Here is a 16,753-nt window from a genome sequence, read left to right on the forward strand (position 1 = left end):
GAGGATCCGCAACCACGTGACTATTGGACGGTGAGTTCAAGACACGGAGCAGCCAAGTATCGCATAGCAAATACGGAGTATCTGCCACCTGTCTCGCTGCATATTTTCATCCTCCCCAGTCCTCTAGAAGATCGCTAGGGCGTTCGGGGGCGAAGCTACAAGGCCCGGCACATTCAAAGGCACACTCGTTAGGAGAAACTCGTATCGGCCAGCGCCTTGAGGTCCCAGAGTTCGCCAATGTGGAGGCCGAACAGGCTGAGGAAATACTGATGCAAGACTGGAGGATTGGGATGCCCAAGTGATGATCAGTCAACTGTTGGCTCGCCAAGTGGGAGATGAGGTGCAGAGAATTCAGGTCGTCGTACGTACCCAGATCACGCACAGCGCCCTCGCGGCCGTCCTCCGCCTCGAGTCGTGGCGGCGTCACCTCGAAAGCGAGCATGTCGCCTGCCACAGCGGCAAAGTGGTGGTTCCAGAACCATTTGGCCGCCTTGACGGTGCCTTCCACCCCGACCGCCCGGCCGCCATTCAACCATGCTTGCTGCCGGTCCGAGTCCGCGGCCATGAGGTCTTCAGTGTATCCGGACCGGACAATCAGGATGTCTCCGTGCTTGAGCTGCGTCTTCTGATCGGCGGCAATGGCTTCGAGATCCTCAATGCCGATCGTGTGAGACTCAAAACAACTGTATTGTATCCCCTTTCGCGCCGCCCATGCTCTATAATCGAGAAGCACTCCTCGACCGACCACCCCTCCTCGACCGTGCCAATGCTCCAGCGTGGGAAGCGCACCACCAGGGGCGAGTTCATTCTAGTCGAGGCGGTCTTTCGTCGGCTAGCCTCCGTTGTAGCATTGACCAGTCCCTTGGTGGCCGAAATGCACGAGACTGTCCCACTGGCTGGAGCTTTGCGTGTTGAACTCGACTTCGTCTTCAAACGACCACGTATCGTATGGTGTGTCCTTGAATGCGTGGACCGTATGTCCTAGGGCCTTCCGACCGAATGGAGGGATACGGATCGCATCCAGTGGCCAGTTGAGTGAAATCGACACCCCGTCCCGGACCTCCCTGCCGGCCGCGCTCACGACGGCCGGTGTCAGTAGATTCAAACACCCAAAGTGGTCTTTCTGGTCGCCTCGGTCAAACACCCCCCACGCACAGCCCCGGGGCATCTGGTCCACGGCGGGGAGCGAGTCAAAATCAGGGATGCTCGAGGGCTCCTCCATAGCTAAATCAACTATTTCTTTTGCTGGGGAGGAGGGGCTGGGGCGACGTGGGAAGGGATCAAGCAGGACCTCAAGCAGGACCCGGCGTATTCTTCGGTCAACGAGAACTAGAGCAACTTGGAAGAGAAGAGAGAAGCACCATTCTCGAGATCGTAAAGGTTTGACTCACATTCCCCAGCTGGCTGGATCAGTATGTGCAGGATGTCGTAGGCTACGAAAATCATCCTCATCCTCGGCAAACACGCTTTACGAGTAGGACACTGAGCGGGTCCCGGTCACAACCTTGAAGCATCCGAATCGTAACCTCCATGGAGACCAGACGACTCTTCCCCATCTCCGTCTCTGACCACTGGAGCGAACCACCCACGATCGACAACTAATTTTTCTCTCCCCAATACCGTTGTGGGAACCATTGCTCTTGGGTCAGCATGTTGCCGTCCACATCGCCGCAAAAGAACCACTGAGTATCCCCCCATCCGAGACAACCTGGTCACACGGTCGGTGAGCGATTGGATATATATATATCACACTGCGAGAGAAAAACTTGCCTCGTTGGTCTGCCACGTAGATTCGGGTGCCTCGGGCCTTCTGTTTCGCGAGTCCGGCAGCATAGTCCTTGACTCGGAAACAGTATCGACAAATGCCCATCTGCTGCCACGTCGGACGGTCGTCCGGGACGGTCATTCCATCTGTCAGGCGGCGTTGGCACCAGGGTCAGTGAACCAAGGAAAATGCGTGGTGCGCAGGCGGGAGGCCCAGCACAACAGAGACCGGGACATACCTAGGTTGTACTTCATGAGCTCCAGGTGCATCCCGCTCGGATCGCGGTCCGAACGCAAGAAGCCGACGCCGGTCAGGTCGTCCTGTTTGAAATTGAAGGCGTCCATCCACTGTTTGGCGTAGTACGCCTTCCCAAAGGGGTGGAAACCGACGCCCGGTCTGAAGTCGACGGCCGAGTCGTGGTACATGCCGAAGGACTGGTAGAACTCCATGGATTTGTCGTAGTTGGTGCAGTTCAACATAAAGTGCAGCCACTGCATGTCGTCAAAGTCCGGGACCTGCACTTTGGCCACGTCGTACTGCGAGCCCTTCTCGATGGCCACCAGCTCCACCGGGATCCCTTCCGTATCCACGAAGAGCGCTGTAGATGTCTTGCCCCAACGGCGCTTCACAGTCATGGACTCGTACAAGAATTTGATCTCAGGAAACTCCTGCTTAATCCGGCTGACTTCGGCGCCCACGTCCTCCACCAGCATCGAAAAGCCTCGAGTGCCGATCTGGTGGAAGGGAGCGGGCCACGCAGGCCCCCGCGACAGGTTGTCCCATTCGTACATGATCAAATGCATGAATGGATCCGCCGGGAGTCGCATGCAGACCGACTTGACCAGATTCGACTTGGACAGTCCCCGAGCGGTATAGAACTTGTCAGGTACATCTGACTGTTATGAGCTCCAACATGGTCCGTGGAGTCATGGGCCATGACATTGCCTGGGGCAGCAGCCTACCTTCCAATGCCTCGTAGCCCCTGTCGACGACGAATCCAAAGTCCTCGTAGAACTTGATCTGCGCATCCACGTCGGTGGTCGACTGGTGGGCTGCGAACAGGGAGATGAATGTGGAATTGCCCATGGTGAGAATTGTTCCTTCTTTTCGGCACGAAAGCGTCCGGACGCGCAGCAAAGGCCACGGGGTGTGTTTCTTTCTTATATCGAAAAGCCCAGGTTCGTCCATAAATTGTAATGAATGTATGTACCCCTTGTCCCTTGCACCCCCAGGGCCCGTGGACCGTCCCATGTGTGGGCCGAGGGATCGGGCCCCCTCGCCACCCCCCCAGACCATAACGACTCGGATCTTACGAGAACCACCCGGTCCACGCAGTGGGGACATTGTGCGTGCACATATTGAATTGTATTCAAGTTGCTTCGGCACGCATCGTATAGCCTGCCATGGATCTCTGCTCAAAATCATTGCAGCCTGGCATAACTCTCTCATGCATCTTGTCCTTGCTTTGAGATGTCAATCGACACCATGGACCGTCCTCATCAGCTGTTGGTGAAGATCTCTCTTCTGCCTCCGACACACCTCGCGGTGCTGGTTGCTTCCGTGCTGTTGGTGTCGGCGACGATATCCTATCTCTGCACGAGGCAGAAATATCCCAATGTGCCGACCCTCCGAATCTCCCCCAAGCCCGGCATCTTCGGGGCCTGGGAGGATAGGAAGCTCTGGGTGAATGATGCTCTCAACGTCCTGCTCCTTGGCTACGAGAAATACTCCAGCAAACAGCAGCATTATTTGGTGGAGCGACCCGAGGGAAAACTGCTCATCGTCGCTCCCAATTTCATCGAAGAGGTCCGACGGGCGCCCGAGACTCACGTTCAGAATACCCCAGCCAATAATGATGTGAGTGCACCAAGTTCTTTCTCCAGTTCCGACTGTTCACAGCGAGAGACTGATGAGGAAAGTAGCTGACCCAGTTGCGCCACACGCTTCATCCGAAAATGGAGACCAACCAGTTCCACCACGAAATCCCACTCCGCAAATCGCTGACGGAGAGTCTGGGACCGAAGTTGGGCGACATTGTCGAAGAAGCCAAACTGAGTCTCGAGGCTCAGATCGGGAAGACAAAGAGTGGGGGGACCCTTCTGAACCCATACATCTCTCGTGTGACAATACTGACCAACAAAATACTAGACTGGGAGCCTCGTCAGATGTATCCGCTAGGATTTCGCGTCGTGACCCGGACCGCCAATCGCCTCCTTTTTGGCCTTGAGTTGACTCGAAACCCGGAATTTGAGCAGCTATCGATCGACTACGCCGGCATTTTCTTTGGGGGAGCCGAAAAAATCCGAGGATGGCCTGAATACCTTAAGCCACTGGTCATGTGGTGGTCCACAGGCATTAGGCGTGCACGTAAAGAGGCGAATCGACACCTAGGGCCCGTAATTACGCAGCGGATTCGGGACGAGGATCGATATATTGCCGAAGGTCGGGCCGAGGAGTGGAAAAAGATCAAACCCGAAGACGTGATCCAATGGATCTTGGACGTAGCTCCGCCCGCCGATCGACGCGTCGACCATATGGTGTACCGGATGCTTCACATCAATATCGGCGCGATTCACACCAGCAGTATCTCGTTCCTCGAGGCGTTCTACTTCTTATCGATTCATCCACAGTACCACAAAGACCTTCGCGATGAGATCGAGACCATATTTCGGCAAGAGGGCGGCTGGACCAAACAAGCGCTTACGCACCTGAAGAGGGTCGACAGCTTTTTGACCGAGTCGCTGCGTCTGTGCCCTTTTACGGCCCGTACGGAAGCATTCGCCCCCGCCCCCTTCTCTCTCTCTCTCTCTCTCTAAGCTTTGAGTGGATGCTAATACAAGTGTCAGTGAAAATGCAGAGATCGACCGTCCAAGACTGGAAGATGAGTGACGGTACCCTGATCCCGAAGGGCGTTCACTTCTGGTGCAATTACCTGGCCATGAGCCTCGACGATAACGTGTGGGAGAATGCCCGCGAGTTTGACCCGTGGAGGATGTACCGCCTACGCCAGCTTGAAGGCGAGGAAAACAAGCATCAGTTTGTGATGACCACGCCCAAGAACCTCACGTTTGGCCACGGAAAGCATGCCTGTCCCGGTCGATTCTTCGCCGCCAATGAGATCAAGACTTTGCTCGCGTTGATAATCATGCTGTATGATGTCCGCTGCCAGAATCTTCCCGGTGGCGTCGAAGCCATCATCCACGGCGACTGGATCAACCAGACTAAAGACCCCATCAAGTATCCGGTGGTCGAGTTCAAATACCGGGGCCACTTGATTCCCGACGACATTCGACATCTATTCGTCGAGATTTGAGAGGAGGTGTCGTGGGCGGGAGGGCAGCAGTAGACCGGGTCGGTTGGGAGATGGGAGCGTGTAGACCGGCACGTGGCGCTGGTTTTCTCAGACTTTGCGAGCTCTCTCAGGGTCAAAGAGTGTAACCCTCCGAGAAGTGTCGTCGTGACATCCGATTTGAGATAGGGTCATTTGGCTGTAGCATTTTCTAGTATCATCTGGACATGTCATCCCCATTACGAGGATTGTAGTGCCCGAAATCGTTTCCCCAGGGGATAGGAGCAGGCCTTGTTATTCATCACGAAAATGAAGTCTCACACAGAAAACAAAATAAAACAAAAAGGGAGGTTGTGATGACGGCCCCGCGCTGGAATTGATGCCAAGACTTGTCACGTGAAGATCACGTGTCGGACACAGAATTGACTATGTACTTTGTAGGCAGCCAGGCCGTCATGGCAGAGAGGCAGACAAGGCAGACAAAGATCCGCCATAGTGAACTCGGCTGGATTGTATAATATGCTCCTCTGTTGTGAGTTACCACTGCTGTCCCCGTTGCCACAGTAGAAGCATGACTGCAGTACATGCAAGGGCTTTGTTGTCGGCATCCCATATGGAGCTACACTGTTTGGTATGGCCCGCGTAGCCTCAATGTCCATGCAGACTCTCTTGAGGTCTAGCGCTTTTCCCCCGGACGGTCACCTCATTGAACTCGTCGCAGTTGCGTGGGACATTGATCTGAGCTTTCGGGTTCTTGAGAATCGCGTCTTGCTGTTGCAGACACTCTTCCATCGTCCTGAGATTTGTGACTCCGTCTTGGACGCCCAGGACAATTCGAGAAACAGAGTAAGCGCCCAGGCTAAAAAACTCGCCCGTGATCTCGCTGGACTCGTGGCAAAGGGCGAGAAACCAGGGAATGTTGGACTCGGGCGGATACGTGGTGCTGGCAAATTCCTTGGCCTGGTCCCGAATCGCGGCATCCATCTTGTTCAGGTGCAGTAACATCATGTCTCCATAGGCCGTGGGGGCGACGCAGTTGACCAGGATTCCATGGGGCGCGCCCTCGATCGCCAGTGCCCGAGTGCCCGCCAGGATTGCGCCTTTCGAAAAGGTGTAGGGAGTCACCTCCGTCATACCGAAGATGGCATCGGACGAGCAGTTGACAACTCGTCCATATCGCTGGCTCTTGAAGTGCGGCCACGCGGCCAGAATGAGGGATATGCTTCCCAGCACGTTGACGTCGAGGATCCGCTTGTACACCGACAGATCGTCCTCTTCGAACGGCACGTAGCGGGCGAGGGCGGCATTGTTGACAATCACATCAATCCTGCCAAACTTCTCGAGGGCTGTGCGAACAATCCTCTCGCCGTCCACAACCGAATTCGTATCCAGCACCGCGCTGCCACCTTGAGCCGTGATCTCGTCGACAACCTCTTGTGCACGAAACTTCCCATCGGATGTTGTGCTGATATCGTTGACCACCACATTCGCCCCGGCCTTGCCGAACGCCAGTGACAGCTGTGTGCCCACGGCCCCAGCACCGCCGGTGACAATGACCGTGCGACCCTTGAACGAGCCCCTGGATGCTAGATCGGGGGATGCCATGACGGACGGGACAAATCAACTCACGACCAGAACTATGGCTTGGATGCGAGTTTCTCCAGGACGGGATTTATGTGTGAGAGCAGCAATTTCGGCGTATAACTTATTCGCTCTATTGTACGGCTAGCTATGGACTACCTAAGGTTATGGACTGCGTATTGTCAAGTCCGGTCGTCTAGACTCCAGAGGCCTGGACCATGCGCTCGCGAAGAGGCTAACTCAAACCAAAGTTCTCGTCCTACGAATCGTAGTCTCTCGCTAATAGAAAGATAGGATTCAGGTTTGGGGGAGTGTGGGGACAGCGCCACTTTTGACTTTGGAGGGATCGAGTTCCAGTTCGGGGCATGACGAGTCGTATTATAGGGTGCTCGAGTGCGAGGCCACGCCTAAGCCTAAGCCCAAGTCCGGGGCGAGAGGTGCCTGGCGCCTGGTGCGGCACCACGCAGTCTCCTTCCCACCCAGTCCACCAGCCAAGCCAGGCTCCCTACCAACTGCTCCGACTTTCAAGGGCGACGGGCGGCACATTTCCAGCCTCCATTTCGTGTTGGTTAAGCTATCGGCGGCATTTCTCCACGCGGGGCCCCAGCCAGGATCCCAAACCTCTCGACGACGTGCGTCCCCTTCCAAGGTCCGAATATGCTGGACAGAACTATATCTAACTGTAGAGGGAGCCCGCGTGGTCATGCTCAACCTCAAGTTCCTTTGCTTCATGGTTCCCCAAGTCAAAGTTCATTGATTCTCAAGCATGTTGTCCCAGTCCCACCCCAAAGAACCTCAGCGAGATGTGGATGTGACTCCACTCGACGATGATCCAGAGCTGTTGACCATCGAAGCGAACCCTCTGCAAAACCAACGGGAACTTCGCGCCCAACAGGCGCACGATGCCGTCGACTGGTCCTATTGCCGCAGCCTGCGCCTCTGGGGCACCTATCTCGGGCTGGTTTTCGGTCTGTATGGCTCCTGCGCCGCGGTGCTTGCTCCTCTGTCCATCCTGACCTATATCAATGCCGACCTTGGTGTGTATCTTCCTGATCTGCCCGAGCGGCTGCCTTGACAGCGTCCATGTCTTCTTTCTCCTTTCTCCTTTCCCCTTGCTTCGATCTTCTTTCTTTCGTTCTGACTGGCAATCCCAGGGCCTTCTGACGTCTACGTCAACATCCCCATCGCCTTCACCGCCATGAACGCCGTGTGTTTTTTGACCTTGGGCAGGTTATCGGATCTGTTTGGTAAGCAGGCCCTGGGACATTCCGAGATTGCCCTCGTCCGCCCACACTCACCTGTCCCCAGGTCGTCGGTATTTCCTCATCGCCCAGGTGGCTTCGGGTTTCATCGGTGCAATGTGAGTGTCTAGCTCGGGTTTCCGCCTCCGACTTTGACAGTGTCACTGACTGTGGTTCCACAGCATGTCGGGCACCGCGAATAACCTCAACACTTTGATTGGAGGTGCCGTCTTCATCGGCATGGCTGCCGTGTCCGGGTCGACCTACCAGATCTATATCGGAGAGCTTGTGCCCATCCGGCACCGAGGATATTGGAACTCGTTGATTTTGGTCCCCACCCTGTCTCTTCAGTCGTTTGGACCTGTCGTCGGCAAGTGTGATGTGGTCCCCCGAGGTCCAGGCCGATGGGCTGACATGTGTCTGAACAGCACGAGTGTTCGTGAGAGACCACTCCTGGCGTTGGTGCTATTACATGGCCTCGATCAGCTACGGCATCGGCATTGTGCTGCTGATCCTCTTCTACTGGCCACCATCCTTTGATCATCTGCACAAAAGGCACCGCAGGATGGAGCTGATCAAAGATTTCGACTACATTGGCCTGATCCTGTTCGCCGCAGGCATGGTATTGTTCGCTTTGGGTGTCAGCTGGGGCGGTGGCTACCTCCCCTGGACTTCGGCCGCAGTGATCGCGCCGCTTGTCATCGGGTTTGTTGGGCTGGTCGCTTTCCTTCTTTGGCGTAAGTGTCCATGTTCGATTGTGGGGCGATGAGGCGATGGCGCAGCTGACCAGACGCAGAGGCATTCACCAAGATCAAGGAGCCCTTGATGAATTGGGACTTCTTGGTCTATAAGCCACGGAGCTACCTGTATCCGTTCATTGTCAGCACCACGGGCGGAATGTTCTACTATGGTATTCTGCTGGTCTGGCCGATTGGTAAGTTGGGCCTCGAAGACGTTCCAGGTCGCGAGTCCAAGACGGCGTGTGCTGATCGAGCGTCTCGTAGTGGTGGTCAACGTATTCGGGGCCAGCTCCATCATCAAGCAAGGCTTCATGGTCTGTACGGCCTACGCCGGCGTAAGCGTCGGAGCCGTTCTGGGCGGGATCCTCTTCCACATCGGCGCTCACCACCGCCTCAAAGTGGTCGTGGCCAACATCCTCATGGTCGTTTTCACCGTCGGGGTGAGTCAGACCGATCGGACCCAACAAGGAGCCGCGATCGCCTGCGTCCTGATTGCGTCCCTTTCCAACGGCGCCCTCGAGACAATGTGCATGTTGTGGACCTCGGTCAGCAGGAGCACCGACAACATCGGCTTGTCCTTGGGTCTCTTGGGCTCTGGTCGGAGTTTTGGCGGTGCCGTGGCCCAGGCCATCTTCATCGCCGTACTCAACAACAAAGCCGGCGCATATATTCCACAATTCGTGACATCTGCCGCCCTCGAGGCCGGCCTCCCGACCGCGTCGCTCCCGAGTCTCTTCCAGGCCATGGCTGCCGGCACGGCAGAGGCTTTTGCGGCCGTCCCTGGGATCACCGCCGCCATTGTCGGGGCCGTTCAAACCGCCGTGGCCAACGCCTACGTGGAGACATTCAAATACGTGTATTACACGGCGATCGCCTTCGGTTGCTTCAGTCTCATTTTTGCCTGCTTGCACGACAAGGACGTGCAGCACCACCTGACCAGCCACATCGGAAAACGCCTGTACCAGAGGAGTGACACCACGAGCAGCTCCAACATGGGAGCCGAACGCAACCAAGACGTCGACGCCTCTCCAGAGAAAGACAGGGACAACGTGACGGTTGAGCATGCTGATTCGGTGTGAGATTCAAGGGTAGCTGGGGGCCGGCCGGGCTCAGAGCTCGCTCACGGAAACGACGATTGTTGGTCGAGGAGGAAGAGCTGTATTCAGAAATTTAACCTCACGGTGCCTTCAAATTCTCTTGCCTTGAACCCGTTACATCCAGGTGGCATTCGTAGATCGATGCGTCTCCGCATCGTCGGCGCTTAGATTGGGTCAAGGACAATTGGATGGCTCAATTGGCCTTTCCTTTCCTTTCCCCCCTTCCCTTCATTCGGTCAACATGGCAAACTTCATCAAGTCCTTCTCGACGATCTCGTCTTTCCTGGCTAGCACCTCGGATAGATCCCAGGTCGCGAAGATCAGCCTGCCCCCCATCCATCCGACGTCCTTCAGATTGCCTGAAATCCAAACACAGAATGCTCCCGCCAGCCCAACATCGTCGGTGAGAACTACGGCCGGTCAACTTGTGTCAGTCTCCTTCTCCATCCCCCGACAATGAGAGAGTCGGGAAAGGGCCATTACGGGGCCGCTAACTCACAGTGTCGGTGCTCCTCCGCCACACGCTCGGTCGACATTCTCGTAACCACGGTGCCGGGCTGGACACCGATCACGGTCAGGCCCTGGCTGGCAAACGTCTCATCCATGTATTCAATCATACGACACTGGGCCATCTTGCTGATTGAGTATCCCGTGTTGCCATTGAGTCCTCGCCGGCCGGCCGCACTCCCAGATCCAATCACCAGAAAGGCCTTGGAGCCGCCCTCCGAGGCGAGGAGGATCGGAATGAAGAAATATCCCACGTTGTAGGTACCGAGCGTGTTGATCTCGAAGGCACGCTGGATGTCCGCCGGTAGGGCCTCGCCAAAGGGCACATTGGGGTTACTCCAGCCTGCATTGAGCACGCAAATGTCGAGACGACCCCACGCGGTCTTGATGTATTCTGCCAGTGCCTGGACCGACGCGGTGCTCGCAATGTCAACTGTCTTGACGACGACTTCTGTGTCTGGTGAGATGGATGTGATCCGCTCCTTCACCGGTGCGAGATCCTTCTCGGTCCTGGAACATATCAGAAGCTTGCCGACCCCTGCCGCTGCGTAAGCGTATGCAACATGCTCGCCAATGCCTGTACTGGATCCGATCACACACACAGACAATCTCGTCGACAACTTGTTCTTCTTGGGATCGAGAAGAGGCTGCATCGCGGCCGAAGTGTGCTGCTTCTGGGTCCAGCAGATCAGTTTGTCCAGTCGACTATCGCTGCTCATTTTCGGTTCCTCGTGTCCAGGTGTCTACACAGATGACGTTCAGACGGCACCCAAAGACCCAACCCAAATCACATCAACATTTTGAATTTAAGAAGTGGGCCCCTCGCCATGGCTTCATCCGCAAGCGGACGAAATCCCGGTTCGAAGTCGCTTGTTCACCGCGAGTCGTATGGAAAAGTCCAAATATCAGGTCTTGGTCCTTCGGCGGCGTTTTTCCGTAAGCGACCCCGTGGTCAGCCAGTAATGCGGGAACCCCGACCCCTGGGGGTTTGACCCACGAACCGAGATCTGTGCTGGAGAAGCGATGCACCTGCAGACGTGGGGCCCTCGACGGTGCCAGGGTCTTTGTACGACGTCGTAAAACCCTAATCGAGACGAAACTAGGCCGCCGAGAGAAGGAAGTCAAAGCATGACCTCGCGCTATTAGCTCAGCCGCCGGGTCGGTCGGCGGGGGCGTTGTGCGGGGTTACAGAGGCCGCTCCAGAAGGTTGTTTTCGACTCCGGTCGTTGCTGGCTTTGTTTGCTGAGTGCGTAACAGCTATCACATTCAAGGAACTCCGCGCCATGCCATATGAAATGGGATTTGAATCGACTCTGATGAGACATCTGCTCATAGAGAGGTAATGAGAATAGCCAGGTCGTTGTTGGCGGCTGGCGAAGAGACGCCATGTTGAAGGACGACAACACCGAGGGCCACAACAGGTCAAGGTAGGCATGCCAAAGGGATGGACCATTGCGAGGTGCGTAGAGTTACGATCACGGCCGTCCGCGAATGTATATAGCGGCCGTGTCCCCTGCCTGAGGTACTTGGTCGAAACTGTTTTCCCGTAGCTGCTACACCCGTCGGGGAAGGACTTCGACTCGAGCACCTGATCTTCGACTCCAACCTTCCCAACAACCACGCCGCGACGATCTGTCGCTTTTATCAGCTGTTGTTCCTCCTCCTCCTCCTCCTCCTCCTCCTCCTTCCTCCCGCCCCGCAGTCAAAGATGGCGACAGAGCTTCCTAAACTTTCCGAAACGCCTTTCTCGGGCAAGGTGGTGACAATCACAGGGGCAGCTTCCGGCATCGGCCTGGCGACGTCGTTGCTGCTCTACGAGCGCGGAGCGACCATAGCAGTGTCTGACGTCAACTCGAAGGCGTTGGCAGAGCTCGAACAAAGACTTGGAACCCTACCCGCCCGAGATAGGGGCCAGCGGTATAAGACTACACCGGTGGATGTCAGTGACGCTGTCGCCGTGAGCGCCTGGATTGAGGAGACGGTGAACACGTTCGGCCGACTGGACCTGTGTGCCAACATTGCAGGCGCGGGTGAAACCGTCTGTAACCTGGAGGAGAAGAGCAGTCAAGACTTCGATTTTGCCGTCAACGTCAATCTTCGCGGAGTCTTCAACTGCATGCGGGCTCAGCTGCCCCATCTCCAACGGGGCAGTGCTGTGGTGAATGTCAGTTCCGGCTCTGGGGTCAATGGAACCCCCGGCCACAGTCTCTACTCTGCGGCCAAGGGCGGGGTCAACACAATGACCAGTGCGGCGGCCAAAGAGTATGGGCCCAAAGGTATTCGCATCAATTGTGTGGCGCCAGGTGTGACCCTGACTCCCGCCATGTTGACTGTCGGTCGAGTCTTCCTGGAACCCTCGGTGGCCGCGACGCCGCTGAGACGAGGTTCTGAGCCCGTGGAGCAGGCTCAAGCCATCTCATTCCTCCTGAGTGACGAGGCCAGCTTCATCACGGGGGTGATTTTGCGATGCGATGGCGGGTTCGCCGCCACGGGGCATTAGCTGTGCGAGGGTGGCAAGTGTTCATGGTTGTGCCTGGGCCTGACAGATGCGCGCACCTGGCAAAGTTTATTATGTCCCTTAATAATATCAATGCATATGTAGCACAGCGTGTGGACACGTGATCGTATCCCCGCCTCTGGACACTAAAGCTGCCGGTGCTTGGAGTTGCATGCAGTCTGATTGGCTGGTTGATTGGCGGCGAGCGGCGGCCGCAAACACAAGATCTAACCCAACATGATACTAGCGCGGCTCCATGCTCCGACCCAGCGGGAGCCACAAAACTAATTATTATTAATGAGAACTAGTGACAGTGATCAAGGACTAATATCCGTACTCCGTACTCCGAACAGTCCTGAGTCCCGCACCTCGACTTCACTAGTTCAATGCCTCCCTCGTGTTTCTCCCACTGGATCGGGGTCTGGGGTCCCTTTTTGGCCACTTGGCCAATGGCCACTCACCGATCGAGCATTGAGGGTGGAGTTCTGCCCTCCGTCGCCTCCCATTGTACCCCGCATTCTTAAAATCTGGGACTGAATATCATCGTGGGGGCAGTATATGATGGCTTCCTAATTTTTGTCTGTCCATCCCAACACTTCACTTTCAAGCTTCTCGTCTCGTTATCGAAACAACCCCCTAACCGCGTTCTCCTCATCACACCATCAACATCGTGACGCCCGATATGGGGCGACACACAGACGCGTCTGCAACAAGCAACTGGAAAAGCCGGTTCACGCCGGCCCAGTTGGAGCGGAAACGCCTCAAAGACCGACTCTCGCAGCAACGAGCACGCCAGGAAGCGGCCAGGGTGCAACAGGAGCTGGAGGAAAAAGTGCGCATGCTCACCCAAAGTGGTCAGGATGACGTCCACAAGCTGCTCGAAGCAGAGAATGCCACACTGCACGCGCGGATCCGTCGCCTGCAAGACCAGCTGAGGACCATCCTAGGCTGCGCCGAGGAGAGTCTGCATCCTCGCCGTAAATCCACACCGAGCACATCTCCTTGTTTATCCGCGTCCCCCTCCTACTCGCCTGTTTCCTTCCGTAGTCAAGATCTCGCCAGCGTACACCTATCCCTGCCGTGGTCCATTTTCAATCAGATCTACCCGACCTTGGAGAGACTTGGGCTTTCTCACACGACCGAGGTGTCGGTGACGAACCTGCACATGTCGGTCGCCATATGGAAATCCAACCGCCATTATTCCCTGGGCCCTCAGTTCGTCCTCGAGCATGCAACAATGGACGATTTTCAAGCCGTGCTCAACCCAGGTAGATTGGCCCCTTCCCCCTTGATATGGCTCTCATTGCGAGGCACTGGTGTGACTGACCACCCTGCCGCCTAGTCGTCATGCGAAGGATGGTATCTACGCCATCCTTCTATCCCTCACTCCTCCAAACTCTGATCTCCCGCAAACCATTCTCCCTGTCCACGAATCCAGAATATGAGCCGTTGTCCGAAATTGAACTGTCGATGCGAGTCATTGCGTTCTGTTGTATCGCAGGCCTGGCGCGGCGCATCGGGGCCTGCTATTCCTCCAACGAGCTGATTGTGATGTTCTGGTCCCAGTACACTCTCTTTCAGGTACGTCATTGAGCCGGGGCTCTTTCCCTCTCTCTCTTTTTCTCTGTGATGACGGGGAACGTGGGATGATGCTCACAGTGTCGCTCGGAACGCAGTTTTTCTCCTTTCCCACCGAGGAGTTATACGGAAAGCTCCCGTGGTGGCTTCGCCCCATCCCGTGCCAATTCATGCAACACCATCCTCTGTGGCTAGACTACATCTGCTGGTACGCCCTTCTTCCCCATTCGGTCCTCCAGTCTTTTGGCTTGGACTATCTCCTCGAAGAAACTAATCCATTGATAGGCCGTGGATGAGGGAAACTCTCCTGGCCAACTGGCAATCCGTCGACCTCAATCTCCTCGCCGATGAAACAGTTCGGCATTTTCGGGTCCAGGATGGCAGCCTTGGGGACATTGCAGCGCCGATTCGTCTTCGGCCTGATGGCGTGGCTCTGGACTTGGACAGCAAATTTGAACGAGCCATTGAGAATTTGGACAATCTGGTCCTGCTCCCGGAATTTTTCCAGTCTTTTCCCACCCTGCGCCTGTCGCATCGCACAATTCTCCCGAGCGAGGAACCGTGCGAGAACTGGTTCAATAGCTTCCCTGTGTCCTCACGGTGGGATCTCTCCCTTCAGGATAGATCGTTGGTGCCCGACTCCCACGACTTGACCGTCGAGGGTGTGCCGATCGAGATGGTGGAGCCCCAGGCTGAGAACAGAGCTTCTGGGTGTGAAGAGGCGAGGTTCTTGCCCAAGACCAACATGGACGACGAGAGTATCCATTTCGACGCTTCGCTCGCTCGGGACTGGCTCAATTATTGCATAAGATATCCCGAGATGCAGACTTTCCAGGATTGGGCACAATTCTGAAGGATTGGATTTCGAAGAAGAGACGGTCGGCCTTTTCCATAAGCCCGGTTTCACTTTCAGGGCTCGGCCGTCGGCTGGCTGCTTCGTGAATGGATCTTGTGCCATTGAAGGTGACAGGCATAACACGTGTTCCGAAATAGTTGTATGGAGTACATTAAATATGCCACATTATGCTAGCTTGTGACGAATGGGCCCCCCTTCGCCAACGGGCGGGTTGGGCGAACCAATTCCACCATCGTACACAACGAGTCGGACAACCTTTCACACCAAAATCTCCCCCGAAGGGGGGGGGAGTGGCTTGGCGTCATATCGGATCGGATGACGTATCTGCACGCTCATACAGAAGCCCTTCACCTACGTCGAGAGAGATTTAAGTAGATGTACAATGCCCCAATGCAGGTGGAACGGAACGAGACGTGGGCCGGTGTCAATGAACGAAGTGAAAGGTCCAAGATGCCGAGCTGGTCCAACACCCCCTCGGGGACGATGACGGCGTGCGTTCTCTCCAAACTCGGCGCCCCGGCGACAGAAGCATTTACCATCCAAACCGACTACCCGAGACCGACTCTGCCGTCGCCCTCATGGGTGCTGGTGCGCGTGCACATGGCGGGGATGAACCGAAGCGACCTCCGAGCGCGGATCGACGAGTACCTGGTACCACGAGAATTCGGCATTTTCGAAGACGAATATCAGCCGGTGTCGCCCAAGGTGATCGGGGAGGAATTCGTGGGTGAGGTCGAGGAAGCCGGGTCGGCGACGGATTTCAAAAAGGGTGAGCGGGTCGCCGGGTTCATCTACGGCGGCGGTAAGGCCTTTGACGGGAGTTACGCGAACTACACCATCTGCCCGGCCGAACGGTGCTGGAAGCTGGGCGAGGACGCGCTGTCGCTGCCCTGGGAGACCCTGGGCGCCATCCCCATGAGTATGTGGGCCGCGTACGGGTCGCTCTTTGTGGGCGGCGACACCAAGCCCGGAGACAGCGTGCTGGTCCACGGCGCCACCAGCGCCGTCGGGGTGTGGTGCATCCTGCTGGCCAAGGAGCGAGGCTGTACCGTGGTCGCGTCGACGCGGCAGCCGGGGAAAGTGCAGAAACTGAAAGATCTCGGGGCCGATCACGTCCTCCTGGAAGACGATCTGGTCAAACACGGCCTGCGGCGGAACCTGTGTCCCGACGGGGTCAACACCGTCATCGAGCTCGTCGGCGTCTCCACCTGGACTACGGTCGGGCTGCCCGCCCTGGCCTTTCGTGGCACTCTGGTCAACATGGGCATTCTCAATCTCCAGTGGCAGACGGACATCTTCCACGCGGCCGCCATTCCGAACCAGAGGCGAATCACCTCGTACACGCTGGCGGTGGAAGACGTGCCCTTGTCCCGCGACGTTCTCATCGACGTCGTGTCCAAGGTGAAGAAGGGCATCTGGAGACAGGAGCAATTTCTGGACAGTGTCTTTGACATCCAGGATGTTGCCCAGGCTCATATTCACATGGAGCAGAACAAGGCCGTGGGGAAAGTCTTGTTGCGATTGCCGTAAATCATACCTTGCGTATACAGAACCCTGTATCTGTAACAGCTAAAACCTCCCATCGGCCCCCCCCCCCCCCCC

At 56.3% G+C, this 16,753-nt stretch overlaps 8 protein-coding genes across 8 annotated transcripts; 5 read left to right on the plus strand and 3 right to left on the minus strand.

Annotated features, from left to right (window-relative positions):
- Nucleotides 1-188: 188 nt before the first annotated feature.
- Z518_04618 (uncharacterized protein) lies at nt 189-2,851 on the minus strand (the record flags this gene model as incomplete). The annotated part of the gene is made up of 5 exons (XM_013418324.1): nt 189-277; nt 370-808; nt 881-1,224; nt 2,004-2,657; nt 2,728-2,851. The coding sequence occupies 5 exons, from the start codon at nt 2,849-2,851 to the stop codon at nt 189-191; spliced, it is 1,650 nt and encodes a 549-aa protein (XP_013273778.1).
- A 399-nt stretch (nt 2,852-3,250) lies between these two features.
- Z518_04619 (uncharacterized protein) lies at nt 3,251-5,078 on the plus strand (the record flags this gene model as incomplete). Its single annotated transcript, XM_013418325.1, has 4 exons — nt 3,251-3,622; nt 3,688-3,850; nt 3,914-4,531; nt 4,612-5,078. 4 exons carry the CDS (start codon nt 3,251-3,253, stop codon nt 5,076-5,078), a joined length of 1,620 nt encoding a protein of 539 aa, XP_013273779.1.
- A 624-nt stretch (nt 5,079-5,702) lies between these two features.
- Nucleotides 5,703-6,659, minus strand: Z518_04620 (uncharacterized protein; the record flags this gene model as incomplete). The annotated part of the gene is made up of 1 exon (XM_013418326.1): nt 5,703-6,659. The coding sequence occupies one exon, from the start codon at nt 6,657-6,659 to the stop codon at nt 5,703-5,705; it is 957 nt and encodes a 318-aa protein (XP_013273780.1).
- Nucleotides 6,660-7,401: 742 nt separating this feature from the next.
- Z518_04621 (uncharacterized protein) lies at nt 7,402-9,695 on the plus strand (the record flags this gene model as incomplete). The annotated part of the gene is made up of 7 exons (XM_013418327.1): nt 7,402-7,672; nt 7,790-7,882; nt 7,944-7,995; nt 8,059-8,252; nt 8,305-8,613; nt 8,673-8,810; nt 8,881-9,695. The coding sequence occupies 7 exons, from the start codon at nt 7,402-7,404 to the stop codon at nt 9,693-9,695; spliced, it is 1,872 nt and encodes a 623-aa protein (XP_013273781.1).
- A 246-nt stretch (nt 9,696-9,941) lies between these two features.
- Nucleotides 9,942-10,939, minus strand: Z518_04622 (uncharacterized protein; the record flags this gene model as incomplete). Its single annotated transcript, XM_013418328.1, has 2 exons — nt 9,942-10,123; nt 10,213-10,939. 2 exons carry the CDS (start codon nt 10,937-10,939, stop codon nt 9,942-9,944), a joined length of 909 nt encoding a protein of 302 aa, XP_013273782.1.
- A 989-nt stretch (nt 10,940-11,928) lies between these two features.
- On the plus strand, nt 11,929-12,720 carry Z518_04623 (uncharacterized protein; the record flags this gene model as incomplete). Its single annotated transcript, XM_013418329.1, has 1 exon — nt 11,929-12,720. The coding sequence occupies one exon, from the start codon at nt 11,929-11,931 to the stop codon at nt 12,718-12,720; it is 792 nt and encodes a 263-aa protein (XP_013273783.1).
- Nucleotides 12,721-13,399: 679 nt separating this feature from the next.
- Z518_04624 (uncharacterized protein) lies at nt 13,400-15,148 on the plus strand (the record flags this gene model as incomplete). The annotated part of the gene is made up of 4 exons (XM_013418330.1): nt 13,400-13,985; nt 14,060-14,298; nt 14,394-14,503; nt 14,581-15,148. 4 exons carry the CDS (start codon nt 13,400-13,402, stop codon nt 15,146-15,148), a joined length of 1,503 nt encoding a protein of 500 aa, XP_013273784.1.
- A 453-nt stretch (nt 15,149-15,601) lies between these two features.
- Nucleotides 15,602-16,681, plus strand: Z518_04625 (uncharacterized protein; the record flags this gene model as incomplete). Its single annotated transcript, XM_013418331.1, has 1 exon — nt 15,602-16,681. One exon carries the CDS (start codon nt 15,602-15,604, stop codon nt 16,679-16,681), a length of 1,080 nt encoding a protein of 359 aa, XP_013273785.1.
- Between the last annotated feature and the right edge of the window lie 72 nt (nt 16,682-16,753).

Source organism: Rhinocladiella mackenziei (assembly GCF_000835555.1).
Source record: "Rhinocladiella mackenziei CBS 650.93 unplaced genomic scaffold supercont1.3, whole genome shotgun sequence".
In the NCBI taxonomy this organism is placed as follows: Eukaryota; Fungi; Ascomycota; class Eurotiomycetes; order Chaetothyriales; family Herpotrichiellaceae; genus Rhinocladiella; species Rhinocladiella mackenziei.